The sequence below is a fragment of the Anser anser genome (genome assembly GCF_964211835.1).
Source record: "Anser anser genome assembly, chromosome: 4".
NCBI lineage: Eukaryota > Metazoa > Chordata > Aves > Anseriformes > Anatidae > Anser > Anser anser.
In genome coordinates this window covers 12,505,472-12,527,958 of record NC_139724.1, presented here as the reverse complement: position 1 = coordinate 12,527,958, position 22,487 = coordinate 12,505,472, and the positions used below count along the sequence as shown (strand labels likewise).

The 22,487-nt window shown below is 47.5% G+C and overlaps 2 protein-coding genes across 4 annotated transcripts; both read left to right on the top strand.

Moving 5' to 3' along the window:
• Positions 1–283: 283 nt before the first annotated feature.
• SRP72 (signal recognition particle 72) lies at positions 284–14,441 on the top strand. 2 transcript variants are annotated; one of them, XM_083835857.1, is made up of 19 exons: positions 284–487; positions 1,135–1,255; positions 3,090–3,213; positions 4,006–4,149; positions 4,941–5,052; positions 6,826–6,857; positions 7,492–7,616; positions 7,708–7,765; positions 7,965–8,096; positions 8,493–8,621; positions 9,129–9,201; positions 9,780–9,844; positions 10,269–10,368; positions 10,834–10,933; positions 11,530–11,607; positions 12,245–12,382; positions 12,632–12,669; positions 13,001–13,160; positions 14,186–14,441. In XM_083835857.1, exons 1-19 carry the CDS (start codon positions 367–369, stop codon positions 14,358–14,360), a joined length of 2,025 nt encoding a protein of 674 aa, XP_083691983.1. In that variant the 5' UTR covers positions 284–366; the 3' UTR covers positions 14,361–14,441. The 2 variants fall into 2 exon arrangements, with proteins under 2 accessions (XP_083691983.1, XP_083691982.1); XM_083835856.1 differs by having other exon boundaries at positions 289–487; positions 10,269–10,364; positions 10,830–10,933.
• A 145-nt stretch (positions 14,442–14,586) lies between these two features.
• ARL9 (ARF like GTPase 9) lies at positions 14,587–22,386 on the top strand. Of its 2 annotated transcripts, none has more exons than XM_083835865.1 (4): positions 14,587–15,484; positions 16,882–17,050; positions 19,913–20,088; positions 21,178–22,386. In XM_083835865.1, exons 1-4 carry the CDS (start codon positions 15,437–15,439, stop codon positions 21,355–21,357), a joined length of 573 nt encoding a protein of 190 aa, XP_083691991.1. In that variant the 5' UTR covers positions 14,587–15,436; the 3' UTR covers positions 21,358–22,386. The 2 variants fall into 2 exon arrangements, with proteins under 2 accessions (XP_083691991.1, XP_083691990.1); XM_083835864.1 differs by lacking the exon at positions 14,587–15,484 and adding an exon at positions 16,238–16,421.
• The last annotated feature ends 101 nt before the right edge of the window (positions 22,387–22,487 follow it).

The following is a 22,487-nucleotide window of genomic DNA, read 5'->3' as shown; positions in this document are numbered from 1 at the left end:
GGGCAATACCATTTTCTAAGGGTCTGGTTGGCGTGTGTGGCTATTATACCAAGACAGGGCTGGTATTTATGTATATTTTTGTTCAAACGCATTCTTTACGAAATTTGGAGCCAGCCCCCGCGCTCCTGGCACCTGGAAGCCGTTGGCAGACGGAGGAAGGGAGGGGAACCGTAAGCCGTAACCCACCCCCCCCCACCCCGGGACCGACCGCCCCCCCGCTCCCTCAGCGAGGCGGCCGAGGCCAGGCCCTGCCCGCGGCTGCGGGGCGGAGCGCGGCGGGGCCCCGGTGCCGCCCCCGGGACGTGGCGGGGCGGCCTCAGGGCCCTTCCTCTTCCGAGGGCAGGGCGGAGGGCTCCCGCTGGCAAGATGGCGGCGGCGGCCAAGGCGGCCACCGCGGCGGCGGCGGCGGCGGCAGCGCTGTGGAGCGAGGTGAACCGCTGCGGGCAGAACGGCGACTTCGGCCGCGCCCTCAAGTCCGTTAACAAAAGTGAGTGCCGCCGCCATGGCGCCCTCAGGCGCGCGGCCGGTGCCCGGTGGGGCTCCTCAGGGGGTTTCGTTGGGCTAGGAGGGGGTGAGGAGCCGGGTGGGGGGGGGCTGAAGGTCCCGTGTCCTGCCCTGGTAGGTCTGAGATTTGGGGTCACGTAATAAAATCGTCAGAATTTCTCCTCGGTCTTTCTCTGTGTCTTTTTTTTTTTTTCTGGCAGGAAGTGTTAGTATGTAAAACGTGTGCTTGTCTAGAGTCGTGCTGTTCTTCTACGTCAGGCGCTTTTCTTCCTGCGTGTGCTTTATGTGGCACCGAGACAGGTTTTGGCACCGTGTCTTCTGTCTGGAAGCGAAGTGCCAATGAAAGGTTTGTTCAGGTGCGCGCAGCTCCTTCGGTGCAGCTCTGTTCCGGGCATATTAGCAGAGCGGTCATTTCCAGTAAGTTCAGTGTTTATACCAGATTCTTTTACATTAGCAGGGTTTCGTTCATGGTCTGAACCAAGGCAAGCCCTGCCAGGACCCTTTTAAAATGATGTGACTGTTTTCTTTAAAGATTTTTTTTTCCAACTTTAACAATGTATGTCTCTTATAAAGCACTAATGCGTCTGATAACGAGTGAAATCATCGTGTTTAAACTGTTTTATTTTCCAGTACTGCAGATTAGCAAAGACGATGTGACTGCACTTCATTGTAAAGTGGTGTGTCTTATCCAGAACGGGAGTTTCAAGGAAGCCCTCAGCGTAATCAACACCCACAGTAAAGTATTGTCCAGGTGAGTTGGGTCTTGCTGTGGCCTACAAGACATGAAACTGTAAGTCCCTGAGAAGCTGCTTAAGCTGGAAGGACTGATTGACAGCAAAATCAAGAGCAGGAGGTGCTCAGAGCCGTTGGAATTGGGGTTCTCAGTGAGACACTGATTTCCTATGGGTGTGAAAGATGGTCTTGATTGGTTTGAGACAGTCTAATGGCTTGCTTTTTCTGTTGAAGAGATTGGTCGTGGAGGTAGCTGAAAACTAGAAAAGAGACAAATTATCCTTGTTGACATGGGTGAGCTCCATAGCTGGGACAAGGGAAGAAGACTTATTTCATGGGAGTGAAGAGAGGCAGGAGAAGCCCTTGCCAGTGGGAGCAAGCTGTTAGCTTTGCATGGCTTTCTCATCATACTGCTCCACAGGGTCCTTTTCTTTGCCAGCCTGATAGTATTCAGCTTTTGTGGTGGTGCAAATGCTTTGTGCGTGTTCTCAAAAATCAGGACCTTGAAGACAACTTGAGATTTAGAACAAGTCAAACTTCTGTATTCCCTTTTAAGTCACTAAGTAGATTTAATTCTCTTCCTAAGAAAGATGCTCTTAGTGCAATGACTAAGATAAAAATTGCTACCCAAGAACTGCCTGGCAGCAACATTTTTGTATTTCAGATGCTATTGTTAAGGAACTTCCCAGAGAAGTGCCTTTTAGTATCAGAGCAATGAAGCTCTTCCGTGTTTATATAAGATAATAAACATTATTACCTTATTCACAAACTCCTCCTTTCCTGGGATGAAAGGGGTTTAATTTAAGTTTGTAGCTTGTTTTTTAGTATGTGATGGGGACAGGAGAAATTTCTCTGAATATAACTGGCTTCAAGTTTTCTCTTTAGCTTGGCAGTACTGTGTGTCTCTATGTCCTGCATAGCGGGGAAGGTGGTGGTTCTTGTTCTGTCCTGAAGTTGTCTTGTCCTTTACTCATTTTTTCACTCATTGTCCCACTCATTTGTTTTAATTCTTAATGCCATTTGTTTTTTTTTGTGTTTTTTTTTTTTTCAGACTCCCCTAATACTCAGCTGGGCTGAGATCATTTTAAATAGGGAGAGAAATGGCTGGTCACGAATGTCAGTCACTGCATTTGTGGCACTAGTGTTGAACTGAGGGAATTGCTGATTAATTTTCTTTTGGCTTAAGTGGTAGCTCAGGGGATAGCTGGAGCAGAGCACTCAAGGCTCTGCTTGCTTCATAATGTTTCCCTGCTGCTGTGAGCTTGGCTTTGAAGCCGATTTTATGCTGACATCAGCAAACACTTTTGCTGCAATTGCACTGTGCTGATATTTCAAAATAGGTTACTGTTAGCTTAATATCTAACAGCTAGGAGGAGCTGTGCTTTATACCACTTCCTTTCTCTCTCTGTGGGAGTTGATTATGTGTCTCTGACAGTTTGCAGTGACAATCTTCTGCTGTAGTGATATGCCTTCTCCTAGGGAAGGAGTCGCATAATGAAGCTTGCTGTTGTTTTGCCTTTAAACTTGTTTCACATCACCAGTAGGAGGTCTGGGGAACTGCTGACTGTGTAAACATCTGATTTGAAATGGCGCGTCAGGAGACACCAGAAAAAAAGAAGGCTCATCTTTAAGATGAAGCTTTAGTATTTCTTCTCTGGTGGATACAATGTAGGTTAAAGATAGTTACAGCACTTGACAGGTGAATTATTCAGTAATCTGGGATCATGCGCTCACCTCTGGTGCTTGGCTGTTTGGGAACAGTGCCCAATTAGGGCTGCAAGTGTGTTCAGGTGGGTGAATGCTGTTGAATGAAGACTCCGTGTCTGCTATCAGCCTTTGTCTTGTCATTGCAGTGATGTTATTGCCTTCGAGAAGGCCTACTGTGAATACAGGTTGAATCGTATCGAAAATGCTCTCAAGACCATTCAGAGCGCCAGTCAGCAGACGGACAAACTGAAGGAGCTCTATGGACAAGTGGTAATTACAAGCTTTTCTTCCTGGTGGCAGTTTCATATGGATGCCTTGGCTCTCTACTCTAATGTGGGGCAACTATGGAGACAGAATTACCTTCTCTGTCTTAAAGGCATGGAGGGGTACAGTTTCCAGCTGCTCCAGTTTGCGCGAAGCCTCAGCTGTCTGTAGACGACAAACTAATTTTCTGACTGCCACTGAGCCAAAGCACTACACTCGTGACTCCCTCTCCGTTCCTGGGTCTGGCCTGATATGGTTTTAAAAGCTGAGAGAATGAAGGGTGGAGGTTGACTGATCAATTTTTTTTTTTGTGGTTAAGCCCTCTTAATCTTTGCCATCAGATAGTTGTCCAGGAATGGTTTGTGGGATCTGATGTCACAGGCATTAGAGGCGAAGCAGAAGAGCTGTTTCTCCCAGGTTGATCAGAACAGTTTTGTGAAGACAGTTTTTGGCTGTCTTCTTTCAGTTGCATGAAAGGCTGTTCAGTTAACTTTTCCTGTAGAGAGATTGATTAATCTGGAAAAAGGCTGTCTGAGAACAAAAGCTTATAAAATGCTGCTTCTAAAGAAGCTCCTTCTGGAGTTACAACTCTGCAGCCTGTATGTATATCTGCTCTTATTGCTTGAGTCCTAGCAAATAGAGTTTGCCCATACAGGTAGATGCAAACGTTAGTAATACTCAGCCTAAAATATATGATGCTGTGCTTCTGTCGATCCATGAGGAGGGAGAAAGGAGGCTGCAGTTACTGGCATAGGCAGGGAAATGCTGTTCTGAAGGCTAACCCCCTCCTGTTCTCAGCTGTACAGGTTGGAGCGTTACGATGACTGTCTGGTTGCATACCGGGATCTCATACGCAACTCCCAGGATGAGTATGAGGAAGAGAGAAAAACCAACCTCTCTGCGGTTGTGGCAGCACAAAGCACGTGGGAGAGAGTGATGCCAGTAAGTGTGTGCTTGTATGCGTGTTAAGGGTGGCAGCCAGGGAATAAAGGATCTGGAGTCTTAGATCTCTAAAGGATGGAAATGCATTTCTGACTCTTAATGACTTCTGTGTATATTCAAGATCATCTCATTCCTCTACAGAGGAGAAAACATAAATGCAGTTATTGTTCATCGGGCTGACAAGTTATACTTCATCTGTGATTTGTAAGAAACTTCTGGTTAGTAGATGAGACAGTAGAGTGGGTGCATTTCACTGAGCCTGCATTAGGCAGAGCACCTGTGATGACTAACATTTTCCTCTGTCTCATTATGCTCTTGTCCAGGGTAAAGCTAACCGCCTAGACCACCCTGTCATGACTGGGAATGTTTCTGTTAATAAGTAGTGCAGATAGTGATGTTCTTGTTTTTCAGAAGTCTTTGTTTTGGAGATGTGCATGGCACGCTCAATTTTCTGTTCAGTGTTTCGGATCCTCTTCCTAGTTCTCTAGGGTAGTGGTTCTTACTCATCCTCTTCCAGCAGCATAAGCAGTCCCCAGGTTCAGGCTGGAGTTCAGTTGCTGCCTCGTTGATTGTGTCTGACTTTACTGTGCAGTATGAAGGAAGATCCTTTGCACTGTGACTTAAAATCTGCCAGTTGTATACCCTTTGAAAATTGCCTCTGAAGTATAGGTTTCTGTAGAAAACTTATTTTGCAAGGAATGTATGTGAAGACTATAGCTTGTGTCTGCAGCCTGTCGAATCTGTATAGATAGTTACTGTTTATGCTGTGATATGTCTGTTTTTCATGCTAGGAGGATCTGGGCCTTCGAGAAACTACTTACGAGCTGTGTTATAACAGCGCATGCGCGTTGATCGGGCAAGGAAAGCTGAACGAAGCCATGAAGAAACTACGGAAAGCAGAAGGTAAAATCACGGTGAGGTGTGAGAAGCTGTGTGTGATAGAAGTAGTTACTTGCTCTCTCGACACACTTAAACAGAGAGAAAGAGGTTTGGACTGTCAATTTAAAAACTGATCAAGAGCAGAATTTTTTGTAGGTGTCCAGGTGGTTCTGGGCAGAAGTGGTGTTTTTGTAGAAGCGTTCCTCTGCAGCTCTCTTCCAGAGCCACACTGCATGTAGCATATCCTGGCTCTTTTCCAGCCCCCTGATTGGGGTGGAATCCCTTCAGCAGTTTTTTTTTTTGAAGTGGGAAGCACACATGAATGTGATTTCTTCTTGAAAATGTTTAATCTATTCTAACTCCTGGTTTTATTAGTCTGTATGCATATGTGTGAGTTTGTATGTGTATATAATGCTGAGGAAAAAAATATTTTTCTCTCCAATCTGTTTGTTCTTGCACATGAATGTCAGTTCCATCCTGATTTTGATGATAGAATAGCAGCTCCCCCTTACAACTGTTTTGAGCATGTGTAATTTTGGGGGGTTAGTGAATCTATGTGCTGTTTATGGTAGTCCTTTGGAGAGGAAAACAAGTGGTTGGTTTGAAGGCTGGACCGTTCAGTGGATAAGGAGCTGGCTTGAAGGCCTAACCCAGAGAGTGGTGGTCAGTGGCTCTTGTCCAGGTGGAGGCTGGTGACGAGTGCTGTCCCTCAGGGGTCTGTCCTGGGACCAGTACTGTTTAATATCTTCATCAGTGACATAGACAGTGAGATCGAGTGCACCCTCAGCAAGTTTGCAGATGACACCAAGCTGGGCGGTGCAGCTGATACACCAGAAGGAAGGGGTGCCATCCAGAGGGACCTGGACAGGCTGGAAAAGTGGGCCCATGGAACCGCAAGAGGTTCAACAAGTCCAAGTGCAGGGTGCTGCACGTGGGCTGGGGCAATCCCGGACATGAGCACAGACTGGGAGAACAACTCGTTGAGACCAGCCCTGCAGAGAAGGACTTGGGGGTGCTGGTGGATGAAAAGCTCAACACGGGCCAGCAGTGCGCGCTTGTAGGCTAGAAGGCCAACTGCATCCTGGGCTGCATCAGCAGGGGAGTGGCCAGCAGGTGGAGGGAGGCGATTGTCCACCTTTTCTCTGACCTTGTGAGGCCCCACTTGGAGTACAGAGTCCAGGTTTGGTGCCCCCAGCACAAGAAGGATGTGGGGCTGTTAGAGAAGGTCCAGAGGAGGGCCACAAAGTTGATTAGAGGGCTGGAGCACCTCCCCTTTGAAGAAGGGCCGAGAGAGCTGGGGATGTTCAGCCTGAAAGAGAGAAGGCTCTGGGGAGACCTCACTGCAGCTTCTCAGTACTTAAAAGAAGGGAGATTTAGATTAGATGTTTGGAGGAAATTCTTCACTCAGAGGGTGGTGAGGCACTGGAACAGGTTGCCCAGAGAAGCTGTGGATGCCCCATCCCTGGAGGTGTTCAAGGACAGGTTGGACGAGGCCCTGGGCAACTTGATCTAGTGGGTGGCATCCCTGCCCACGGCGGGGGGAGTGGGGTGTTGGAACTGGATAGTCTTTAAGATCCCTTCCAACCCAAGCTGTATGATTCTGTGTTTTGGTGAGATACATGAGAAAGTTAAGAAGTGACTGATACTTGTACTGAAAGCTTTTCTAGTGATGCAGAAGTTTCAGGATCAGTATCTGCAAGGGATACGTGAAAACAGTATGTGCTCCCACATGCTTCTAGGCTGTTTTTTTCCCCTAAGCGTTCTAAATTCTGTTCTTCCATTTGTTTTTGCTTCTAGAGCTGTGTCGCCAGTCACTCTCAGAAGACACTGTAAGTTGTTGATGTTGTTCTGGAAAGTGTTTACTTTTCACCAGCATGAATGAGGATGTGGTCATAAAATGTAAAAAAAATAAAATAAAAAATAAAATAAAAATAAAAATAGCCAGATGACAGGCAAAGCTGCTAACATGGTATTACCCAACAAGACACGCCACCGCTGCTGGTACCAGCTGGTGAGGCTGGAGCAGCAGCAATCGTGGTTGTTGCAGAAGTGTAACACCACAAGTTGCTGCTGTGCTTCTTGCACGGTTGCACGTGCTGGTCGAGGCGGGATGGTTACAGGTTGTCTGGAACCTCCCCGTGACCTATGCGTGCTATGGGTGAACACGCTGACTGGGTGATGGGAAACTTAGGTGACTTGCAGTGGCTGGTTGGTTCAAGCAGAGGGGTAAATTCAGTGCGTAAACTAAGGGTATCTTCAGACTTAGAGTAGCAGGTGGAGCTTTCTTTTCTCTTGGTTCAACCCAGATGTGCTTGTATTTGTGCTGTGGCTTCACGTGTAGTGGCTGGGGTTCTTTGTTGCTAACGCTACTCAGGACAGCTCATAAACATTTGCCTGCAGAATGCTGAAACAAGGGAAAGAGACTTCAGATTGCAGCTTTTTTTTCCCTTGATTTTCCTTCAGGACGTGACTGAGGAGGACATCGAGGCTGAACTGGCCATTATTCACGGTCAGATGGCGTATATCATGCAACTGCAGGGTCGTACAGAGGATGCCCTACAGCTCTACAATCAAATAATCAAGTTGAAGTAGGAGCTTTTCTAGAACTGGTATTCATTCTTCCATCTGTAGAAAGACCACTCGTTAATAGCAGTGTTTTCTCCTTTTTTTTATCTGCAGGCCAACAGATGTAGGACTACTTGCTGTCATTGCAAATAACATCATCACAATTAACAAGGTAAAGAATTACCTTGCTCCTTTCAGCGTGGCCCTTCCTCGTGGCTACTCAAGTTGTCTGTTTCTGTGAAAAGAGGGGGATAATCGGGGAAGACTTTTTCCTAAACAGTAGTTAAATCACAGACCCAGAGAACTTCTCTTGTTGAAGTGATATATTGAAATCATGCTGTGTGATTTTTTTTTTTTTTTTTTTCCCCCAGGACCAAAATGTTTTTGACTCAAAGAAAAAGGTCAAGCTGACCAATGCGGAAGGTGTTGAGCATAAACTCTCCAAGAAACAGCTCCAGGCGATTGAATTCAACAAAGCTTTGCTGGCAATGTACACAAACCAGGTAGGAGAAACTGATCTGAAGTAGTTGACTACAGACTTAGCACCCTCCACAGGAGTTTGACAAGGCAGAAATGGATGTGCAGCCAGTAGGAGATACAACCACTTGGCTTAGGCACGTAGGTGGGGAAAAATCCCTAAAAAATAGAAGAGCCTGTTGTGTGGTGACTTGAGCGTTGCTGTAGGGAGTACAACGTGGAGATGACTAGGATGAGATGGAATGGGTTTGTGGGGTTCTTAGATGCATCTGAACTGCTACTAAGAGGTTTTGTTCTCGGCTCTCTGTACCTATTTCAGGGAAGCCATTGCTAGCGGCTGATCTAAGGTATAACTGGTAGGTTAGTCCTAAATTAGGTGCTTGCAGAGGTTGAGCAAAGTATATTCTCTTCCCACTCCTCAGGCGGATCAGTGCCGCAAGCTGTCAGCAAGCCTGCAGTCACAGAGCCCTGAGCATCTGCTCCCTGTGCTCATCCAGGCTGCCCAGCTGTGTCGTGAGAAGCAGCATGCCAAGGCCATAGGGCTTCTGCAGGTAAGTTAAGAGAAGTACTCCTTTGGTCTTGCTCCATTTAAACTTGTTCTGTGTGTTCTCTTGCACACTCTTACTGTTTGTTTTGTCTCATTTAAATACTCAGGGATATCTGACTGTGCTTATTATGGTTTAGTTTAATGCCTCTGGAAAGCATTTACACCCAAATGAGCCATGCTGCTTTTAAAGGGAGATAGTTCCCTTGCACCTCTGATATTTGTCAGAAAACTTCTTCTAGGGTAAGCAGTGGGCTCTGTGGCTCTACTCACAAGCAGTTTACAGCAGCCTCCTTTTGGAAGGAATGAGCGGCCTGGGATTGAAATCTGAAAGGACACTGGGTCACTGGCACAGTTTGGGGTCCTTGTCTGCTGTATGCTGAAGCCTGCATGTACTGGAAAGCTTTCCTTGGCTCTTGCCAGCTTCCTGGGACTGAGCATGAGGTCCAGTTCCACCAGAGCAGCAGCCTGGTGCCCATGCACGTGCTGAGTTGTTCTATGCTCTGATTCCCAGGACTTTGCAGAGCAGCACCCTGCCAACGCAGCTGAGATCAAACTGACGATGGCCCAGCTAAAAATTGCTCAAGGTATCCAGTGTCTTCCCTTCTTGGGAAACTGTCAATACGTAATAATGGTTTAAGGCCTGAGGGGAAATGGGCTTTAGGGCAATTTTTGCTGTAGTCACTCTTGTGGTAGGTGCAGAGCAGAGATGCTTTCAGTCAGGTATTCTGTAGAGAGAGCTATGACAGGATAGACCTTATAGCTTAGTGCCTGGATATTAAGGCTCCACAGATCCCTCGCAGAGCTACCCGCAATCTTTGTGAATGATAGGGCTGAAGCTGTTTTGGGGCAAGGGGTGTCTTGGGAGCAGAGTTGGGGCTTCTTGATGGTAATATTCTTGCGTAAAGTCAGAACTTGTTTGCAAAAGGTTGCTCCTGATCCCCTGTAGAATGTGGCAAGGGCAGGAAGGGGGGTCCCCTGTGTGAAGGTGTGTCCTTCATTCCTGGAAGTGAGGGAGATAGTTTTAAGGAGGGGATTGTTTTGTCCCCATTGTTTACTTTTGGCAGGAAGTAGTGGAAGTTCACAGGCTAGTCCCTTGCCCTGTCCAGTAGCCAGGATGAAGTGTCAGCGTGGCACTAAGGGCATGTCCTTCCCTCTCTTACAGGCAGTGTCACCAAAGCCTGTATGATTCTGAGGAGCATAGAGGAACTGCAGCACAAGCCTGGTATGGTAAGTAAAACTCCTTGCTCTGGGTCACCTCTAGTTGTGTTTAGGGTGTCTGTACCTCATTTCTTCAGCACTGATTTTTTTTCATGGCTATCGGGGTAGAGACTGGGGGAGAAAAAAAAGGTTTCTAGTGAAACTGTGTCCAGTGGCAAGCAAAGGAAGTGCCAAGACAAGAAATTTTTCTGTGAATGCAGTCCTAAGCTTGTACTGTAAGAGAAGGATTGTCGGTGACATTTCTTTGGGAGGGACTTAGGTAGGAAGGTCTTGCCTGGGTATCCTGCCTGTCACCGTAGCTGCTTTTTAGGGACAGAGCAAAAAGCTCACATTGACTCTGTCTTGAGGAAATCTTGTGAATTAAATGCTGACTCTCTGTCTATAGAAAGCTTGTGTGAGGATCTGTTCATAAGCTGCTCTTGAACGTTTGCAGGTGTCTGCGTTGGTGACAATGTATAGTCATGAAGAAGACATAGACAGTGCCATCGAGGTCTTCACACAGGCTATCCAGTGGTATCAGCAATTCCAGGCAAGTCAGTTCTGAGGAGCTAACGTAGTCTTTTCTAGGTAGTCCAAGCTCAGCTTTTCCCACTGATGCACAGCCTCAGCAGTTCATCCAGCTGGGGTTTTGGAGAGCTACGAGCTCCTGTTTTGTAAGCATTTGTTTTATCACTGCTGTATTGTTTTAGATGTGTTGCAAAGAAGGAGAAGCAGATCCTTGCTTTTCCTGTCAGATTAGGAGAGCGGGAGCTATGGGTGCCCAAATGTAGCAGTCAGGCCTCCTCTCTGATTAGAAAGCACTGTGGATCAATGAGCAAGCTGCCTCATCCCACACAGTCTTGCCTCACGTTCTAGAGTGCAAAGATGGTCTGCTTTCTGTATGACGGTGCTAACTCAGTTCTCCCTGGCCAGGTCTCTGGGGCATTAAAGCCAGCTAGAGCTGGGCTCCATGTTGTGAAATTAAAGACCTAATTACAGCTGCTCTGTCTTTCAGCCAGAGTCTCCTGTTCACTTGTCACTGATAAGGGAAGCTGCTAACTTCAAATTAAAGCATGGCAGGAAGAAGGAAGCAATCAGCGACTTGGAGGAGCTCTGGAAGTGAGTTGTGTGGTTGCTGAACAGGGAGGTCTGCCCACAGACCTCTGCAAGCTGCCTGGTGCCAGGTTGTTTTTGACAATGTTGGTTCACTAGCAGCCCTCCTATAGAGTTGCTTTTGTGCAGAGGTTCCAATGCAAAGCCGTGTTTGTGAAGGCAGGGGATCATTCATTTGGTCTGTAGCTGATGCTCACTTGAAAACCTGATTGACTTGTCCTGGAGGACTCTTACGTGCAGTGAAGGTTACTTAGGTGACTGGGACACGTGGTTTTTTTCTAGTGCTGCATAAACCATGGCTGTCTAAGTTTTCATTTTTTTTTAATTCACTTGGTGGGATATGAGGGAGTTCTGTTAATTTGCCTTTGCAACTGGAACTTCAGGGGGTTTTGTCTTTCACTGCCTGCTTTGTGATAGTGTGATATCATCTGCTCCTCTCTCTGCATCAGTGATGTTTGGTGATGGTCTCTGTAGGAGACCACAGGCTGGCATACCTGTCCCCACAGATAGTAGCTGTGCTCTGGTAGCATGCAACAGGTGGTGATACCAGGCTTTGGGATGAGTGTATGACTTGATCCTTGGTTTTTTTTTCTTCTCCAAAGGCAAAACCCGAAAGACGTGCACACTCTGGCACAGCTCATCTCTGCCTACTCCCTTGTGGACCCTGAAAAAGCTAAAGTGTATCCTTTTGGTGCCAAGGCATTTGGGCATTGCTTCCTTGGATTTCAGTTGTGTGGGGAACTTGGACTCGTTCTCACCTGAAGAAAGGCAAGGAACATCTCCAGTTGGGTATCCAGGCCAAGATTTCTGGAGCTGCTTTATTTTCTAACTGGTGTGATTACTGTGAAATTCCACGACCGTTTTGTCTTTGGCCTCCTCTCTGAGATGTGGTAATTTAAGACTATGAGGAACCAAAAATAGGAGCTTCTCCATCTTTTCTGCTGCCGTCTTGGACCTGTGGTAGTAATGCAGAACTGTGCCCAACAGAATATGGCTAAACTCTCCCTGACCCAAAATGTCAGGTTCCCATACAGCTTTTGCCATCTAGAACAGCTTTCAGAGTAAGTTGCTGCTTCTGTCCCCCACCTCAAAGAAGGGAAAAATGAGGCAGAGGGCAATTAAGCAGCTCACTCCAGGTTGGGCAGGGAGCTGGGGCTGGCCCTGTAGGTCTGCCTGGTATATTGCCATCAGGCTGAATTTGTTCAAGCTGACGTTTTCTTTTGGTACCTGAACAAAGATGGGTGTTTATCTTTGGTTGCTGCTTGCCAGTTGCATGTTACCTGTTCTGGTTTGCATCCCTGAACTCTTCCTTTGCAGTCTCAGCAAACATTTGCCTTCCTCGGACACCATGTCACTGAAGGTAGATGTTGATGCCCTGGAGAACTCCCATGGAGCGACTTATGTTCGGAAGAAAGCTGGGAAGCTCACTGGAGACAACCAGCAGAAAGAGCAAGGGTAGCGTGCTGCTTTGGCTGTGGCACAGTCATTCTTTGGGATGGCACGAGAGCCACACCTGATGTGGTAGGGGTATTGGTGTAGCAGACGTGCTGGTGGAAGGGGAGCCTGTTGTGTAACTGCAAGGAGCTTCGGATAGCAGCAGACCAAGTTTTTGGAGAAATGGGGATGGTTTAGCTTCTTCCAGAACTAGCTTTTGGTTGATTTCTCTGCTGTGTCACAGTGGCTGTTTCCCTGCTTGCTTTTCAGACAAGGGGAGGTGAAGAAAAAGAAGAAGAAGAAGAAAGGTAAGTTGTACTTCCTAGACGTTGGTAAGGCACAGATCCAGGGAGCTGGCCAGATTGTTTCTTCTGGTAGCTAACCTTGAGCTCCCTGGGAGCTGGAGCCCTTTGCTGGGACTAGTGAACTGAGGTGTTCGTGACTGATCGCTCATCCTGTGCGGGGCGTCTCTCCACAGAAGTGAGGGCAGCTCCCTGACAGGACATTTGCAATGTAATGTGTTGTGGGTTGCTGGGGTCTGTGTACTTCCTCTCTGCTGACAACCCCTGTGTGTCCCTTGTTGACGCCTCTCTAGCGTGTTGACCCCCATCTCTCTTCCTGGCACTGGCTATTCTGCAGGAAAGCTGCCCAAGAACTATGACCCCAAGGTAACTCCTGACCCTGAGCGGTGGCTTCCAATGCGAGAACGTTCCTACTATCGTGGACGGAAGAAGGGGAAGAAGAAGGATCAGGTTGGCAAAGGAACTCAGGGTTCAACCACAGCTGGTTCCTCTGAACTGTAAGTACCCGTTGCTGGGTTTGGTGTGGGGAATGACTCCTGGGTGGCTCGGAAGTGTGGCTTTGTGCTTTCCTGTGGCTCTGTCGCCTCACCAGCCCTGGGTAGCACAACTGAAGCTGCAGTTTGTCACTTGAACCTTCTACCAGGTGCTCTTCCAGAAGTTCCCTGTAATTAACTGGGAACCAAAATGATATGGTAGGCATGCTTGAAGGTGCCAAGGTGCAAATAAAATCCCGGAAGTCTTTTAATGTGCTTTTCTTAGCTTTGAAGACTAGATGCCCCCTCTCAACCTGTTTGCTTTTGTGTTTTGGTTACTGGAGAACCGTTAGCCATTATTTGGGAAAATACTATACATCCCTCTAACCTGATCTTGGTTTGAGCTGGAATCAGGGTTTTCCTTTATGTATGAGTCCTCACAGCAAGCTGGTGACTTACTAGCATCTGGGAGAAGGAAGTACGTTTAAAATAATAGTAACATAGGGAACTGATAGTTGTGGATGATACAGCTCTTCTTTATACAGCTGTCTCTCAAAGTGGAAGCGTGAAAAGCCTTTTGTGGTACTGTTAGTTTGAGCAGTGTTTGCATAGAGAGCTGGCACAAAGGTGCCTTTGTCATTAAGGAGAAAAAAGGATGTTGGTCTGCAACTGCGTATCTGGGGGCCCTAAAAGGGTTTTCTTGCATTTGCATGAGTGTCAACTGTCTGTTCAGAAGTTGAAAGCCTTGCTTTTGTTGTTGGGATTTCTGCTGTCTGATGAGCATCAGTTAGAAGGTGATTGCCTGTCCTTTGAGACAAGTTCCCATCATCCATCAACCCTTCTGTGTACGCTGAAGCTCATTTAAGATGAGCAAGATCTCCTTGCTTGAGTGCTCTCACATCCATGGTGGTGTTGTAATGCTGTTTTATATGATAGCTAAGCTACTATATCTTTTGCTCTCAGCTTCCTGCCCAGCTGTTGCTACAGTGCCATATATTGCAGGTGTTTGTGAACCCATGCGGTGTGTTTTTCTCATGTCCTCCCTGTAGGGATGCCAGCAGGACTGCCAGCAGCCCACCTACCTCCCCTCGGCCCGGCAGTGCTGCAGCTGTATCGGCTGCAAGCAACGTCATCCCTCCCAGGCACCAGAAACCTGCTGGTGCCCCAGCCACCAAGAAGAAACAACAGCAGAAGAAGAAGAAAGGGGGTAAAAGCGGATGGTAAAAAGCAGGATGTGTAACCTCCCTCCCTCAGTAGGTGATGCTGGTTGCATAATAAAGGTCAAAAGCCAGTGGTGGTGAAAGACTCGTGGCATCCAAATCTCTCTGTGCTCTGGGAGGAGATGCGCTGGTATAGACACCATGATATGTCTGCTCACCAAGTTGTCTTCCTTACATTAGTTCCCGCTGTGGCTCATCTTCCTCCAAAACCGTGTTAGTATGGAGCATAAATCAGAATAAGGAGCCCCACTGAGTGTGTTTGGGGGGCTGCTATGCCTCCTGCTCTCAAGCAGGAGGCCTGGGGTGCTACATGCGGGAGCAGCTGTGGTACTGTCCCAGGGGAACAAGGGTGGGTGAAAAGGACGATGGTCTTATTTGGTTCTCTCTTGTGCCTCTGGGGAACTGCATTCCGAACTGTAAATACACACAGAGCTTGTAGCTTATTTCTGGAATGAGATCTGTTCCATATGTGCAGCCCCAGGAGGTGCATGCTTCCCAGCTCCTCCTCCAGCTCCTGTTTTAGTTGTTAGCAGCAATTACTTGCTGGGACAGCATACCGGATTTGCGAAGGCCTGTTTTTGAGAGTAGCAAGCTCCCTTGAAAGTTGGAGTAGTGATGCCTTGCATCTCTTCTCTCCAATGCTTTCACCAACTGCAAGTTAGAAGCTGGGTTGTTGGGCTTAATGTTTAGCTACATCCCCCAGTGAGGGTTAGGAAAGTCCTCTTTTCTTCATCAAGCTCTAACAGCCCTCTCTGAAGGCTGATTTTCATGTTTCCCCTTTCAGACTGCAAATCTAACTTCTCTGCTGTTGCACCCCTCCCCAGTCATCCTTGCCACACAGTGCCCTGCAGCGTGGGTAAAATGGTGCTGGTGGCATGGGACAGGGCTTCATACTGTAGCAGCGAGTTTCCTGGAGTTGTTAGGATAAGGAGAGGAAAAAAAAATGATTTTCAAAATATTTAACTTTGCTTTGGATTGTGCGCTGTATGTATGCCAGGCAGTTCTGGACAACTTTGCGTGAAGGAACTGAACAGTTAAAAGCAGTCATTTTTTATCAACAGCTAAGCAAAGAGCAGTCAAATGGGGAAGGAAACTCTGGCCTGGCTATGGCATCTGTCGATTCAGACGGTAAGTATGGAGGGAACTGGCTGTTACCATAAAATTCAAATGCAGCCTGTAGAAAGAAATCTGTCCATGTTGCTTAACTTCCAGAGGCGTGGAATAACCAACAGTGTCTTGAAACATTAGATTTATGCTACTCCAGCATGTGCTAGTCAAAGCATTTAGCAGAGTTATCTGACAGTGTCTCTGCAAGCACTGTCCTCAGTGTTTTGTCCTAGTTAGTAATTGACCACCAAACAGCACAGGCGCAGATGGTCTTGAAACACAACATACGGACTAGATTACACAGAAGATAATCTGAGGGGGAAGAGCAAGACTTAAGATGAAACATGGCAAAGCGTGTGGTGACTGACCTGGTGTCCCCTTTTCTGCTGCCCTACTAGTGGGCACGGCAAAGTGAGAACTAGCTGAAGCGAGGCGTCTGGTTGCGGTGGTTGCATTGAAGAAGCATTGCCCGTTTCCAATGGAGGCCGTCGGTGAGATGGAAGAAGTGCAGCTGCTCTCCTAGCACCCTACCGCTAGCCCCTCAAACACCTCTTGAAACTTGTGCTTTAGCCCGATGCTTGCAAAACCGTTTTTCCGTGCATAGACTCGCAGGGGCTAGAAACAGCGCTTGGGAGCCAGCCGTCAGCTGTGAGCCCAGCAGGTGAAGCCGCCTGTACTGGAGGGATTGAAAACCCACGCCGCCAGCGCTCCGTGGGTGCGGTGCAAGCATGCGCGCGGGGGCGAGCCGAGGGCGCGCGTGTGTGCCTGCAGGGGGAGCCGTGTCCCCGCCGGCCCCAGCAGGCTGCGCTCTGCCGCCGTAGCCGGGCCGGCCATGGGCAGCCGCCTGCGGCCCGCGGCGCTCTGCGCGGCCGCCGTGGCCATGGCGGGCGGCGCGGCCCTGGCGGCCTGGGCGTGGGCCTGCCTGCGGGGCCGGGCACCGCCGCCCGCCGCCGAGCAGGTACCGGGGGCAGGCCGGGGCGGCGCCTACGGGGCGGGGAGAGCCCCCGAGACCGGGGCCCCTTCCCTTCCCTTCCCTTCCCTCAGTTGTGTGCCCACGTACCGCAGGGCAGCGGGCAGGCACCGGGGTCTGAGCGAGCCCTGAGGCACGGCACCGCGCAGTACGGCTCGTGTGTCGGAGGCCATACCGCGAAGTGCAGTTTGTTCCTCGTGCATGCGAACGCGCAGCCTCACCCTGAGGCACGCTGCACTTAGCGGGCTCCTCGGATACAGCGAACGTTGTACTTCTACCCCAGCGGCCCAGCAGGCATCCTTCCCTTCGGCCTAAAGCGGCTGCCTCTGTTCTCTCCAGACAGGCGTGGATAGATTCCTTGCTGTGCCGCCTCCTTTTTTCCCCGGCCCCACTAAGCTTGGCGCGTACCCCGGGTGCCTGAGCGAGTGTGTCGCCTCTCGTTTCACAGGGTAAGCGGCAAAGCAAGCAGATACTGGTGCTGGGCCTGGATGGCGCAGGGAAGACCAGCGTTCTCCACTCGCTGGCAACTAACCAGGTGAAGCGCAGCGTGGCTCCCACCCAGGGCTTCAACGCCATCTGTATCAACACCGAGGAGTCCCAGATGGAGTTTCTGGAGAGTGAGTGAACTTATTTTAGTACAGAACGTGGAAGAAGTTCCTATCCTGTGTGCTAGGGATCAGGCTTATATTTTAAAGCCTCATATTTCCTTGTGCCTGCTCCGATAACACAAAACTCTGATTATTTTCTCCTTGGAGATTCTGCTTTCCCACCCTGCTCATTTAAGAACATTATATGCTGGTGTCAGAGGAGGTCTGTGCTCGTTCAGCTTGTCCTCCAGGGACTTCTGCTCTGAGACAGAGAAGGCTAACAAACCTGATTGTGTGAAACCAGCCCAAAGCAGAGGTGTCCCTGGTAAGGCCTGTGTTGTGGTCTGCAGCTTCTGTTCATTGTTCTGTTCATCGTACAGCTTCTCCTTGGTGCTCATGCCTGACAAGGGCAAGTGTAAAGGAGGAGTAATAAGGTGAAAGAGGAGAACATAGAGAGCTTTTCTTTCTACTTTTTCTTCAAAAACCTATCTGGGGGCCCTGGAGTCAGGTCAGTCCCTGGTATTGAGAGGCTGACATCCTAACCTCATCGGTGCTAGCTTTCTACAGGGACAGAGGCTGCCATTTAGTTCTTCATGTTTCTGTGTTGTGCTGTGCCAGTTCTTGACTGGCTGAGTTGGCAGCTAGCCCAGGAATGCCTCAGTACCTTTGTCAGCAAGCATAAAGCAGTTGTGTTGTTACTAGGCAGATGGTATTTAGGATGTGAGGATGAAGTCTCTAAGGCAGAGTGTCGTTCCCAGTCCTACTGTGGAAGTCTCTGCACCATGCTAGGGAAACCACCTCTTCAGAGATGCTTACAGTCTGTGTCCCTCTCCGTGTTGGTATTAGACACTTGTATGTCCCACTGACTTTGCTGGGAATGAGGTGCTCTCCAACCTAGAGAAACCCACAGCATTTCTGCTGCTGCCTGGAGGTTGCTTGGGCCCAGTGCAGTGCAGAATTGTTGTTTCTGAGTCATCCTTCCCTCTCTGGTCCAGGTTGGTAGTGACTGAGATGTGTTGGCTGCGATCTGACCCATGGGAGATGAAATGTCTCAAGCCAGTTTCAGACAGGTAAATCTGCACATGGTGCTCTAATCTGTTATTTACCCAGTGTGTACCATTGCCTAGACCAGGGGTTAGCAGCCTGCACTGTGAACGTGTGGCTTATGATGATCTTCAGACAGTAGGGTTTTTATTTTGCTAGCCTGGACAGATAGAACAGTTCTTTTTCTTTGTACCGTCATGTAAATAAGTAGGTGGAACCTTGCCTCTTCAAGGGATAGGAGCTCCTGGCTTCTGCTGAGTTGCTACTGGTTTGGGAAAGAAAAAATGTTCACTATGAGGTTGCTGACCCCTGGTTTATGCTATGCATGAATGCACTGAACAAAAAGAACAGCGATGAGCATACAGAACGTCACAGTACAGAGTCAGAGGTATCTGCCCCAAGCGTAATGTCAGTTACAGTCTGTTGGCTCCTTCCTACAGCGGCAGACTTGCATCTGCGGGCAGAACTGCACTGGGGCTCTTGAAGATGAGGCACAAACCCCCTAGCAGGGAAATGTTGTTTTGCTTTGTGTGTTCTTGAAACTGCTAAATAATTTTAACTTAAGGCAAAGTTGCTTTGAAACAACAAATTTACTAAGGGCAGTAAATTTGATAGGCTGGGTAGCAAGTCAGTTTTGAAAAGAGTTCCTAAATAAGACAGGAAACTATTATAGGGAAACCTAAATATATTGCTTTGGAAACTTGCTACAGTTGGAGTCAAGTCACCCCTGTCTCTTGAGCCTGGTGTTGTGCAAAGTACCTTCACACACACCCCCTCCCTGCCTTTGATTGCCTAGAAGTGATAGACCTGGAGAGCTGACATTATACAGAATCACAGAATGGCTGAGGTTGGAAGGGACCTCTGAAGACCATCCGGTCCAACCCCCTGCCAAGCAGGATCACCTAGAGCACATTGCGCAGGACGGCATCCAGGTGGTTTTGGATATCTCCAGAGAAGGAGACTCCACCACCTCTCTGGGCAGCCTGTCCCAGTGCTCTGTCACCCTCACAGTAAAGAAGTGCGCTCTCATATTCAGATGGAATCTCCCGTGCTTCAGTTTGTGCCCGTTGCCTCTCATCCTGTTGCCTCCCTGAAATGCTTAATATACTGTAAGCTATTCTTGCTTCTGTTAAACTCAGCACCACCGACGTTCTCAGATGGGAACAGCAATCTGAGCCACATAGCTTCACCACAGAATTGTTATAAGCCCTGGTTTTGAAGGTGAATAGCTTTTTTCCATAGCCAACAGAAAAGAGTCTGGGTAGAATTGTATCCTGTGCAAAGATTTATCCCATCACCTAAGGATAGCTCAAAGAGTCTGCTGGAACTTGATTTTTATCTCTTCCTAAACACCTCTGGTGCTTTGACAGTACGAAAGCTGTGGGAGTTTTGAATTAGTTCATAGTGTAATACAAATCTGATGAGAGCCCTCCCCATGCCAGAATTAAATTTCTCTCTAGGAAATTGTAGGCCTGCTTTGTCTTAAGGTGAGATGGGCATCCCCGTGAAATGGGGACATTCTCACATTGTCCTTCTGGACACTGAACCTTTTTCCACTGTCCCTTCTGGCTTGAGAACAAGACCCATGGGGCAGAAAGCAACCATAAAAACAAACAAACAAAAAATGCAACTCAAGAGCTTGCAGTGGAAAGACTTTTATTTTTTTCTGAGCATACCCATAAGCCTGCCTCAAGTGGGACTTGACTGAGGAAAATAAAGCTATTTCTATTCTCATGTACAGTAACGCAAATTACTTGGGTTTTCAACCCAGAGCCTGCTGTCTGGACCTCCGGGAGCTGTGCTGCTTGGATTATTTGGTGAATCTTGTGTTGCTGTGTTCTCTTCCAGTTGGGGGCGGTGAATCTCTGCGTTCATACTGGAAGATGTACCTGCCCCAAGTGCTGTTGCTGATCTATGTCGTGGACTCAGCTGATCATGCTCGACTGCCTGTGGCGAAAGAGCTGCTTCATCAACTGATCGAGAACAACTCCACCCTGCCAGTGGTGGTTCTGGCCAACAAGCAGGTAGGAGTTCCCTGCCCTTGCTTGAGCTTGGGCTGGCAGCAGCTCCGAAAACAGCAAATAAAGCTTTTCAAAGAAGGCCACATGCTGGGGAGTTTTCTGGGGCACCGGTTGACAGCAAAGGAAAATAATCTGGCGTTGAGTTTTGGATCTGTAAGATGAAGGTCTTGTGCTCAGAGATGGTGCAAAACAAGCTGTGGGTGGAAATAATGGTGAAAACTGCTGTAGAGTTGCAAGGCTTGAGAGCAGCAAGGGAGACCGCAGTTGAACCTGGGATTAGGTTTCTGTTCTGAGTATCTGTCCCTGGGTACTGCTTTACCTAGCAGCCCCCACGTAGCAAAGCACAATTGTTTACTTTCACATTGTCTGTTTAGTTGCTCCTATGGTTGCTTGCTGAAATGTAAGAGAAGAGGAGCTTTCTTCATAAGGCAGTGTTTTCTTCTATGATTTCTGTGAAAGTGTCAGTGACTGATACCTGTAGTAGAACTGCGGTATGGTCAGATGACAGAACAACCCAAAGTCTTTAAGCACTGATTTATTTTCATTTTTATTATTTTTATTTTTGGAGCCACGTGCTTGGTTTGTTCTCTGTTACCACCTAAAGTTCTGGTAACTTAGATGTGTTACTAGCAGTCCTTTGTATTAGTCTTGTAAGTCTTGGCTTCATCAAACAAATGCCACTGCTGATTCTCTAGGTCCCTGAGACAGAAGTGCTGGGGGCTGGGAAGGTAACGAGGGAATGACTGTTGTATATTTGCCCTGTTCTTGTAACTCTGTGTGGAGTGCTTGGGGTCTTGGACCAGCAATACTTTTTTTCTAGCTTGTACAGCTAGTCTTACGTTATTATTGGAAACACTGAAATAACTGGAAGCAGAGCTATACCATTATTTATTTGGGAAGAAGTTAGGTTAAGGATAAACATTTTGGTTCCAAAGCATGTTAGGGCATGGGAACACGATCTCATAAGGGTACATAGAAGAACAGTACCCCCAGATATTCTGAGACCCTTCCCCTCTCTGAGGAAAGGCGCAAAGCAGGACTGGTGCCGCCACCTCTTGCAACTAACAGGCTTGTTTTGGTTTTGTGTATCAGGACCTCGAAGGTGCATATTGCATCACAGATATCCACGATGCTCTGGCACTGTCTGATATCGGGGACAAGAGGAAGATGTTCTTGATTGGTACCCACGTGGCAGAGGATGGCTCAGAGATCTCCTCCAGCATGAAGGATGCCAAGGAGCTGATAGCAGAGCTGTTTTTGGAACTGCAGTGACAGCTCTTTTCCTTCAACACAATACTTGCAGCTGTGGAAGATGAGGTGTTAGTATATGGTCGGTTTGCTGCATGGCAGCTGAAATGTAGAAGTACCTTTTCCTTGTGGGTGTGGAATTCCTCTGAAAATGATGTCTAGTTGGTAAGAAAATCTATTTTATAATGTTTTTAAAATACCTTTGGAAAATAATATATTTGTAGCCTATTTGTAGGGGAAAGTGAAACTCTCAGACAGCAGAATTAGGGGTATATGTAGCTTAGGCTGAGATGGCCCCTTGCCAGGTTGGAATTAACCATTGACTCTAATGAGACAAAGTTGTATCCAGTGAATTTAACCTGGCCTGATGTCTCAGGTTTAAATTGACTTATGTTTACTTCATAGGTAATGGATTTTACAGAACTCTGTTAGTAGAGTTGTTCTGTTAAAAATGAGACCACCCCTTGAGAGTGTCAGAAATTTAAAGTCCTGTGACAGAACTGCATTTTTGACAGTGATAATTTTTGTTGTTGCTCTGTAGGGGCTGACTTTCAGGGGAGTGACAAATTGGTAATTTCTGGAAATCGGGCTTGTTTACAGCTTTTTTAGTGGGTAAGAAAGACAAGAAAATTAAAGCAATAAGACATTAAAAATTTCTTTGCTTACAGGGAAAAAAAAAAAAACAAAACAGTGCAATTTAAGGTAGTGACTGAAAGCATTTAAGTTAGGTTGGCACCAGAGGTTGGGGGAATCCATCAGTTTGAGTGGCTTATTTTGGTTCAGTCCAGATTGTGCTTGAGCAAGCAGTGTTATGGGTGAAAAATCTATCACTTGGAAAGTGATTTCTGTTAGCACAGCAGATGAGGAAGATGAGTTGGAAAGGAGTGTTACTTTCTCAGTGTCAGTGTCCTTGTAATTACACTCCAAACATGTGATTCAGGTTCCAAGCAGTACTGCAAAAGACACGTTTCATAACCAAATGTATTATACAAATTTTTTTTTCTAGTTTTGTCCTTTGTAACAGATGCATAAATCAGAAAATTTTACTCTTAACGGCTGGTCCGGGTTTCATTTACTTCAACAAGGAATGACACAGCAGACCTTCATGGCTTTTCTTGGACAGCTACCTTTAAAGTTGTTCTTTTTGCAATTCT